This window comes from Aythya marila, assembly GCF_965140915.1.
Source record: "Aythya marila genome assembly, chromosome: 3".
Classification (NCBI taxonomy): domain Eukaryota; kingdom Metazoa; phylum Chordata; class Aves; order Anseriformes; family Anatidae; genus Aythya; species Aythya marila.
In genome coordinates, this window is record NC_139044.1 from 9,314,088 (window position 1) to 9,324,718 (window position 10,631).

General features: G+C 44.4%; 1 protein-coding gene across 18 annotated transcripts in view; it reads left to right on the forward strand.

The window, feature by feature from the left end:
• Positions 1 to 10,631, forward strand: part of RIN2 (Ras and Rab interactor 2) — a 299,965-nt gene that overhangs the window by 277,852 nt on the left and 11,482 nt on the right. For all 18 annotated transcript variants that reach the window (XR_014317184.1, XM_082756878.1, XM_082756889.1 and 15 more), the window contains one exon: positions 1,812 to 2,942. Coding sequence is in view for 17 of the 18 variants with exons in the window: in XM_082756878.1 (XP_082613004.1) it covers positions 1,812 to 2,942 (1,131 nt within the window). In the remaining variant the exon portion in view is untranslated. The remainder of the gene's footprint in view (positions 1 to 1,811; positions 2,943 to 10,631) is intronic.

Consider the following 10,631-nt stretch of genomic DNA (forward strand, 5'->3'; position numbering starts at 1 on the left):
AACCACGCTCTTTGTCCTTGGTACTTGAAAGCACCATGCTTTGCTTGCTCTTGAACCATCTCTGTGTGTTTTGTGTGTTGTTTCTTTAAGATAATGCCTTTGAAAGCTGAGGAGAGACTGATGGATCAGCTTCCAACTTTGTGGTGGTTGCATTTGGGATAAGTTATATACTATATACCAGATTAAGCTCACAGCTTATGTAAGCAAAAGCTGGGCAGCAAAGTTGGGATTTTGATGGAGTTCTGGGTGTCCACATGCAAAAGTGCACACCAGGAAGTCAGTCCTGCAATGCTGTGTACCCAAAAGATGCCTAAGAACTTCAAGGGGCCCTTCTTGTTAAGTGTGAGCTTTAATTAAGCAACAAGAAGGCACAAAACATGCTGTTCTGAACACCAAGAGCCTTAGTTCCTGTCAGCACTCTTTCATGCTCTAGGCTCAGAAGGAGAACTGTACAAGGCAGGTCAACAGCACAGAGCCCAGCAAAGCACAGGAGGAAGAACTGGTGGCAAAAGATTTGAGACTGTTGTTAACCTGTTGGATTTCACATGCTAAGCATAAAGTTCCCTCTTTTGGTCTCTATTATTATTTGGCCTGCAGTGGTGCTTACCTTGCACATCTTTGTAAGAGCCTATGTGCTAGGCATGCTGCAAGCAGGATGTGGAGTCATGGAGCAGGAAAAAACAGGGTCATTGCATGACTCCATAGAGAAATATGTCTGTCCTTACATACGTTCTCTGGCAGCAGCCTATCACCAGAGGCTGTTCCCTGTCTTCTGCCCTGTAGGCAGCACCCCAGCTGTCAGGCATGGACCCTGCCAAGGAGCATTTGGCATTCATGCAGTTGAAACTACTTTTGCTCAACAATCAATGTAAGGTATCTTGGCACTAGAGGAAAAGAGGCTGTGTCAAGACTGGCAAACTTGAGCAAAGTCTGCCTTTGGTATTCTTCACTTGTTTCAGTGTGGTTGTTGTCCTCAAGGGCTTGTCTGGTTTCAGTCTTTTTAGTTTCATGAACTGATGGGCTTTACTGTTAACTCAGTTTCACAAACATGCTGATGCTCTGCTGGGACAAGAGGCAGCAGCTGAAACTTGCTGGTTTAGCACAGGTTTTCCACCCTGTGCTGTTCTGTGATGGCACATTCGGTCTATTTCTGTGCTGCTGAGTATCTAAAACCTCAGACAAACTGTCACCATTGCAAACACAGGGCTGCAGGCCAGCACTCATAAGGAGACACCAGCATTTGTTCTGCATAGCTAAAGACTATGTTGCACGCAATGCAGCAAAAAGCAAGCTGTCTTTTCATTTGTAGTTTTGTTTGCTCACTTTAAGAGGAAACAAAATGGAAAATTTCTGTTGTTGTTGTAAGTGGTTGTCAGCTGGTGTAGATCAGCATAATTCTGTCCTATTTAATGGAGTGAATTAATACCAGCTGAGAACCTAGGCTTATTCCTCCTGATGGAGATGCTAGTAATTGGTTTGTACTCATTTTAGCCTCAAATTACTAAGGATTGCTGTGTTAGTCTCTGTTCCTTTCTGTGATGCTCAGCTTATTTTAAGCCTAATTCTCTGGTCTGATTTGAAACTATGCATTGGTCATGAAATATTTAAACAAGTAAGAGCAGCACCAGGAGTATAGCATACAGTCATGTCTGGTAGTGCTTCTAGAGGCTCACTAGGATATTTTTTTCTTGACTTGATAAAAGCTTGTCTGAATTTCTTATTACTTGAAGCTGTTTGTGTTGAGCTGAATGTTTTGAAAGTCCTCTGCATGCGTTTTTGCATTCTGACCTTAACACAATGATGATTTTTAGACTTCTGGAGCTCTCCGGCTAACAGCAACCCCCCGGATCCTTCACCTCCCCGTAGGCCTGTGCCTTTAGACAGTGCTTGCAAAGGCTCACGTCAGCTCTGCCTTATAAATGGAGTGCATTCTATACGAACCAGAACGCCTTCAGAGTTGGAGTGCAGCCAGACCAACGGAGCGCTGTGTTTCATTAATCCACTCTTCTTAAAAGTGCACAGCCAGGATGTCAGTGGAAGCCTGAAAAGGCAGAGCCTGAGATCTCAGGAGTTGAATGGCACTGAGAGGCCTCGCTCTCCCCCACCCCGGCCACCACCTCCTTCTATTAATAGTATCCTCACGAGTCCACAGCTTTCCAGGACTATAAAGCAGGCGAGCATGCCAGAAACAGTCAACCATAAGAAAGAGAGAGACTTGGATTTGCTGCAGAATAAACCAGCCCCTATTCCGCCTCCCCGGCTAAAGAAGCAGGCTGTTTGTGTGGAGGTGGAAGGTAGCCCAAAGACCGCAGCAGTAATTCGACCTGTCTGCAGCTCTGTGCCTGTCCCTGAAGCTGCTGGTGTTCCGGGCGAAACCCCGCCTGAGCCGGCTCTAGCAGCCTCCAAGAAGAGTGTAGCTACCAGCTCTGAGTCATACACACCCCGGAATGGAGGCAGACAGAGGCTGAGCGACATGAGCATTTCCACCTCCTCGTCAGACTCGCTGGACTTCGATCGGAGCATGCCGTTGTTTGGCTATGAGGGTGACACTAACAGCAGCCTGGAGGATTTTGAGGGGGAAAGCGACCAAGAGAGCATGGCACCTCCGTTGAAGCCCAAGAAGAAAAGAAACAGTTCATTTGTTCTCCCCAAGATTGTGAAATCTCAGCTACGGAAAGTTAGTGGAGTTTTCAGTTCCTTCATGACCCCCGAAAAGAGGATGATTAAGAAGATTGCAGAGATGTCCCGAGATAAACGCACTTATTTTGGGTGCCTGGTGCAGGACTATATCAGCTTTCTCCAGGAAAATAAGGAGTGCCACGTTTCGAGCACCGATATGCTGCAAACGATTCGGCAGTTCATGACCCAAGTCAAGAATTATTTGTCCCAAAGCTCTGAACTTGATCCTCCAATCGAATCACTGATTCCAGAGGACCAAATAGGTAAGGAACATTGTGCTGTATTTTGGGGGAAAGTAAAAATGTATAATCTATGTTTAGAGTGATGGGTTTTGTGCTGGTCTGGGAAGGTGATGTTGACTTTGCTAGCAGAATTCAAGCTGGTGAGTATTTGAATTTTTTGGGGGGAGGGGGAGAAGGTGGAAACAAGCCACACAGCATAGCAACTCAGAACTATGCTACAAAGTTATTTATAAAAAATAAAAAAATCCTTAAAATAACAACAGTAGTTGTTGAACTTTTTACCCATGATTTTTTTTTTTTTTTAAATCTGCAATACTGTTAATGATACAAAATCCCTTATTTGCTGGTGCATGTATTTTTTTTTTTTTTCTCAGTTGGGTTCATACGTTTCTAGGTGCCTTGGACCAAAACTGTGGCAATTTTAACTATATGTTAAGTACGCATTGTAGCCATGCAAGAATTTATTAGAAACTAGTGATGGTTAAGAGCAGAGAGGCATTTTGTAGCAATTTACTTTGAAAATAAATTTAATTCATCCCAACAGTCTCATTCACCCCTAGCAAAGATGCACTGTCCTCACAGTTGAAGCCAACTAAAAAGTTAGATTTAAAAAAAAAAAAAGAGGGGGGGGGGGTTGCCAATCTCAGGATTTCTATACCTCTCTGTTGCATGTATGTGTTCATAAATGGTTGCAGATGAGCTATAGGCTTGAATACATGCTTTATCAACAGGGAGAGACTTGCATATCCACCAAAGTGAAATCGTTGTTGCTGCATAAAATCTCACTGTCTCCCTGTCTTGTTGAGTTAAGCAGTATTTGTAAAAGAGCCCATAAGCCACTTTAAGGAGGTAAACATCCCTCAAGGCAAAATACTTTCCTTGTGAGCTCACTTAGTCCAAATTTGCTTGTTTTTCTGCTATAACACAATGTCCCAACAGTTCACCCAGTGCAAAACTGGCAGGATACCTCTTTCTCTGGGAGTAGAGGGTGATTTTATGTTGACATTTCTGTCTGTCCTTGACTGAGAGGAAGTATTCTCATGTAACCTCAACTTCATTTATGCAAAGTCAAGGAAAAGTAATAAGCATGCCTAAAGCAAATACACAGAGTGTCTTCTAGACAGACTCTTTTGAAGAAGTGTAATGTTCTTGCTAGATTATTAAAGAATATTAAGTGTGTGTTATGTGGAAGAAAAAGGCAAACATAACAGTGTGGGGGGGGTGCTCTTTCCCTGGATTTCTGCAGAATACTGGCTATTTGTCATAGGAATACAGAACTGTATTTACTAGTAGTTTGGTCAAAACTTGATTTGACTTGTACTTTTTCTTGTAAGGGTGTGGTTAAATCAGACTGTGGGTCTCTGAAGATTGGCAAAATTATATCTGCTTTTAAATATTTCAGTAGTTTGGAGTAGCTGAAGTTATGAAACATAATTACATTAGTTTTCTTCAAGGACAGAAAGTCTGGCTCTGATCACATGATTAAGTGCAGTTAATGTATAAAGCAGGGTAGTTTAAACAAATGAAGCTGCTTTTGAATTGTCTGCTTGTTGCCTATTGCTTGAGCCTGGAAGCAGCCACAGTGATCAGAAGTGTCAGATGTTGCTGATCTCAGCAGATAACTATGCGACAGCAAAATTTAGTCATCCCTAACAGAGAACTCTTAAAATGTAGCCCTGCCTGTTGTCCAGGTATTTTCTTGACTATTTCAGTACAGAATTGCAGCACAGATTTTAACTTTGTAAGTAGTCACTTATCCTTTCTTGTCAGCCTACACTTTTGTGCTGCAGGTGTTGCTTCAATGCATCGGCCTCTGGCTGCATTTGCAGTGCTGGGAAAATGCTGCTTTTTCTATGTACTGTCCTGTGGCAGTAGTGAGTAGATGTTAGAGCTTGGAGGCTCTGGTCAGGCCTGGTGACTGCCATTCCTTGCATCCCTTTCCAGCCTGCAGGACTGCTCCTACCAGTTGCCTGCTCTGGGGCACCTGGACTTGGCTTTATCCCCATGTCTCCTGAATTTCAGTTCCTGCTGGAGCAGCAGACCCTCAGGCTTAGTGAAGCCCCTGGTGTCTGGGATTTCTGTGTCTGTTTAATGGTCTTTCTGATGGCATAGCTTTTCCTGTAGAGCTGCTTCTTCACCGAGTTCCAGACTCTTGCAGACAAGAGATGCTGTTGGGAGATCTAAGTTTCACAGTCAAGGAGCTTATCTAACTACTTAACTTTTGCCAAGTCATAAGGAGAATGTGTATCAGCCTCTCTAATGGTTTCCAACAGGTGCCCCTTAATCTTAGCACTGAAGGCTCTTAACCCTTTCTGGAACAGTAGGATTCTTAGCGCTGGGACTGAATTAAGACTGTTGGCTTTTTATTGTTTGAGACAGTGCAAAACAACTTACTTATTTTAAGTTGTCAACATCTGAATATGTGTCCCCAGCATAAAGACCTGGGCTGGTCAGAGGAGATCCTGTCAGGCCACAGCTGCTTAAGTAGCAGATGTTTGGGAGCTGGTGTTGGTGTCCTCCTTTCCTGGCAGTGAGCAGAAGGGCATCACGTGGGCTCTCACCATCATCAGGTGTCACAAATAGCACCGGACAGCTGAGCAGCTCAAGTCTCAATGCCTGAATCTGGGCCTAGTCCAGGAAATGTCAGGTTTAAATGGTTTGGCAAGAAAGTGTTAACTGGGAAAAGAATGGTGCCTATTGCTTCTTTGTATATTTCTAAGGCATAATTTTCTGACACTGTGTGTTGCAGCAGGCTGGGGAGGGCTCTGACAGACAGGAGGAGATGGCAGGCACTCAGGAACGTGGGCCCACTACTCTGGTGGTGGCAGCTCTGAGCAGTGCTTGAAAGCCTCTACACGCAGACCAGGAGTCTTGAGGCTCCTGGGAAAGCCTGTTCACTGTTCCTAGGCCTAGAAGAGTTCCCCTTCTGCTGTGAAGAGTCAGTGGATTACTTGACCAGTTTACCCCCCCACACCCCGTACCACCTCCTCCCCTGTTGCTGGGCAGGCAAGCAATCAGTAGTCCCCACCGCAGCAGCTTTTTATGTCTAGGATGTGGTCATATGGCACCTCAGTATTCGCATTTTTGGACTGAAAAGCTCGCTTTGTTTGTCCTGCCTCCCAGGTCCCTGTGTGGGTTTGCCTGACCTCTGCAGCTCCAGCTGGCAGGCCTCTGCACAGTCAGGCAGTGCCTGTTCTGAGCATGGCAGCAGGACTGCTTCCTGGCATTCAAGCATGACCCTGCTGCTAGCAAATCTTACTGGAGGGTGTATTTTCTTAAGAGCCTGCTGTCAAAATGGTTCAAAATGGTTGCTTCAGGAAAAGGACAGTGACATACAGTTTGTCTTCGGCAACACTGCATCCTGCTTGATCACGTTTCATTTTGTGCTTTTGCCTTTGCATTCTTCTTGCTGAGAACCATAGTTCATACTAATTTTTGTGTGTGTGTGTGTGTGTGTTTGACAGTCAACTGTTGGTAATTGGGATCTCAGCAATTACAGTATTTTTTGTACCCATTCACGTACCCACCTTATAATAATTACAGCTAGACCTTATTTGTTATAGACCGTGTTTGCTTACAGGAAAGTTGTATGGAATAGGGTTGAGGGTCTTAAAAAGGTCAAGATACAGCTCACCAACTGCTCCCTTCTTCTTTGAGCTAATTGTCCTAAAGGAATTGGAATTGTATGCCATTATTTCTTCTTGAAAAAACTCATGTTGGTTGTTTTTTAGCATTGGGTTACTTTCTAGGTGCTTAAGCATTTGTTTTGTTTTGTACTTCCCCCCCCTCCCACCCCCCCACCCCCCAGTTGTTCATCCTTGTACCTTTTGGTGTTTAGCTGGGGCCGACCACTGTTCCCCTGTGCTTCTCCTTTCATTAGTGCCTGACCCCCCTGTCAGGCAAGAAAGAAGCAGTGGTAAAAGCACTGGGCAGAGACAGTGGGTTCAGTTCTCTTTCCTGACCATCCATTTGATTTGCTTTGTGTCTTATTCCCCTGCTCCTTTATTACTACTTTTTGAAGAGAACACACACCACGCAGCCATGGGGTGAGTTTTAAATAACCCATGGCTTGTTTGATTGAAGCAAAACGAACCTAAAACCAATGTCTGTGACTCACTGCTGTGCTTTATGTAAGCAAAATGAGGGGAGGTTTATTTTGGAGATGTTTCTTCCATGGTCACTTGTCAGCATCCACCAGGATCGAGACATCTGGCCATCCTGACATAAACTGTAGGTTGATATTAGTGTCAGCCTACCTACACACTACTAGTGAAAATCTAAAACAAAGCAAATGCAGTATAGTCAAATGTCCTGCATTTGCATGCCTGTGGTATAACAAATCAAACTTTTGCTTTCAGCCTCCCAAGTGATGTTGCTTGTGCAGAATGGTGCCTTTTTGTGATGGATCCCAGGCTCATTCTGTCTCTCCATTGAGCCCTATTACCAAAGAATGGTTTGGCCATTATTGGTGATAAACAGGGCTTGTGTGTAAATCTGGGGACTGCAAACTGACGGGTAATCTCAGTGGAGCAATGCTATCTGTTAACAGGGAACAGAGAAGACTGTGAATTTACAGTTTAGAGAAGGTTTTAGGGTGACATCCTGGAAGAGGTGAGCAAGTACAATTCCAGGCAATGAGGGTTGTAAAGAGAGTGCATAAGGACATTTACTATGACTAATATGTTGTTCTTTCTAGATTCAGATTTGTGTGGTTTGCAGTGAAGAAAAAAAAAAAAGCATGTCAGCACAGGATACAGATGTGTTTCCACAAGTCACAATGAAACTAGCTGGCTGGCTGGCTTTGCAATTCATTTATCAAAGCATTTCCAGTTTCCATTTTGAGGCTAAAGGCTAATTATAAGTACCATTTCAGGATCACTAAATGGTGCCTAACTCAATTTATATTCTTTTGTGTTTTTTTCTTTTGTCTGTTTATTTTTTATTTTTATTTTTTTTTGAAATCTTGAACACCCAGGGCTTATTTGATATTTAAAAACAGTTTGCTTTTGCTGTAGTAAGGAGCAGGTTGTGTTGCTGCTTTGAGTCTGAGAAATATGCAGAGCTGTTAACTGTAAGGATCAGTCCTCAATCCTCAACCTGTAGATGTTAATTTGTCTGGGAGACCCTCCTATACTTATTATGGCCATTGGAAATAAAACAGTGAAAGCTGCTGCTGGCAAGTAATCATTTTGTGGGATCACATCCAGGAGCCACTTTCTTTGAAAGGGCCAGTAACAGCAGTTTAGATGAAAGGGGAAACACTTGGATGGTCTGATCCCAAACGTGGTTGTAGGTGTCCAGTGATGGTGAATATTGGTATAAGACCCGGATCACAAGGAATGCTGTCCTTCTGGGCTTTAATAATAGTACAGGTTATTATTTGAATGTTCTTATTAATGAATTACTTACTACCTGACGTACTGTGTCCAGTTGTGCACCCCCAAGGTCAAGAGAGACACACATGACCTGGAAAGAGCCCAGCGCAGGGCCACCGCAGTGAGTGAGGGCCAGGAGCACCTCTCCTGCCAGAGAGGCCAAAGGGCTGGGGGCTGCACAGCCTGGAGAAGAGGTCAGGGGATCATCCCATCCATGCCTTATAAATACCTGAAGGGAGGTGCAGAGCCAGGCTCTTCTCAGTGGTGCCTGGAGACAGCACGAGAGGCAGCAGGCACAAACTGGAATGCAGGAGGTGCCCCTCAAGCACCAGGAACACTTCTGCGCTGGGCAGGTGCCGCAGCCCTGGAACAAGATGCCTGGAGGCAGTGGGGTATCCTCCCTGGAGACCTTCAGGAGCCACCTGGATGTGCTGGGCGCCCTGCTGGGGCTGGGGTTGGACTATTAATAAAACTATTAATAGTTTTAATATTAATTAGGATAGATATGGATATTATTGACCATGGGGGGAAAAAATAAAACACTCCAATCTTTATGAATCTTGCTATGCTTTTGGCCTCGTCAACTTGCTGGAGTTTGCTACTTTTTAACTTGAGGGCAGAACTCTGTGGTTCTTCCACTTGTGCCAGAAATGCATAAGGGAGAAGAAAAGGGATTTCTTGTTTGTTTTGTCTTGAAAACATATATAAAAAAACAACTACGACAAATACCAACAACAAAGTAAAAAACGTGGATACATTGTAGTGTCTTACTTCCTTATTTACTGGCTACTTGTATGCAAACATTAAATCTCAGTCTTTCCTCTATCCTTACCAAGCTGAGACAGTGTTAGCATCTCTTTGGAATCTCAGCTTTGTCGTTTACTTCATTTATCTCCTATTAGCTGTAATACAGATGCTGAACAGTACTGAAAGATGCTTTACTAGATAGCCAGTCCTGATTTTATTTATTCAATTTGGTAACAGCACAGATACCCTCAAGAAGAGCAAGGAAGGGAGCTGCTGCACACTGCCTTGTGCAGAGCTTTGAGCACAGCTACATGAACTATCTGCTCTCTTCCTCTGGGTTGCTGCAAATCAATTTGAGTTCCCTGAGGAACTGTGGAATGTAGACTGGGTAAATTTGAAGTGATTTCTAGACACTGCTTTTGTAGCCTGTGATGAACTGCAGGTATTAAAGAACTGCCACCTCCTCATCTTGCGGTGCTGTAAAAATACATGATTGATCTGTACTGGAAACTGCAGGAGTGGCACTAACCTGCTGAGGGCAGAAGACCTGAGGCTTCCACTTCTTGCCAACAGATAGCAACAAGCCTGGCCCCCTCCCAGGAATTTTCCTACAAAGCCTACCAGCAGCATCCAGCCCCTTCAGCCTCTGCAGATGGGCAGCAGAAGGAGCTCACTCCGTACTGATACTGCAAGCAGCAGCTGTACCAGCCCCAGGCTAGAGCCTGTAGGGATTGGTCACAGAAGCGTGTGGGTCTCCTACCCCAGGGTAGGTGCTCCCTTGCTATCAGACCAACTCTTCACGCTGAATTCTTCAGTTTCTTGAGCCTCCTGTGACCAAATGTGGTGGTGACCAAAGTCATCAGGATAAAGACACTAACTTTCTGTGTGCAGAACTGGGTGAAAGCCTATGGCAGCTGAATTTCATGGGGATAGAGAGTTCTCTATCTATTATGTTTGACAGCACTGACTGCTTTATTTTGACTTAAATGAGACCAGGCAGTTGGAATGCAGACTGCAGAGGTGTTCCGCTTACAAGCAAAGCAGTTAGTGTTTTTGCTATTCAATAAATTGCGGAGGGGCAGTAAAAACAAAATAAACAGAACAGCCAGAAAATTCAGTATCACTGAAGCTAATAGGGAGCTGTGTATAGTCTAGAGAAATGTAGTCAGCTAGCATACCTGTAGGTAAGATTAGTGTGTTTTTCCTGGTGGAAAAATATGCCTTCCCCATGGGCCCTGAGGACAATTTTGGTGATGGAGGGAGAGGTGGTTTTGGTCACCGCATGGGAGAGTGATATTTCTGCTTTGCTGGGCTTACTATCTGGGTTTGGCGTGGCTGTGTGGCTCTACCAACTACAGCAGATAAGGATGAGCCATTTGAAATGTTGACACTTCTTGCAGTACAATTGGTGGTGGTGCTGTTTGGATGGGAAGCTGGGTCTGCTCTTCACGGTGTGATGGTCCATTGTGATCTGTCAGACTGGTCATACCTTTACTGGTGACTGTAGGGAATCCTGGAAAGTAGCAACAAAAAGCTACAAGAGTCCCAGTGGAATTGGGGAAAGGGAGATGGGAGCTTGCAGTAGAGT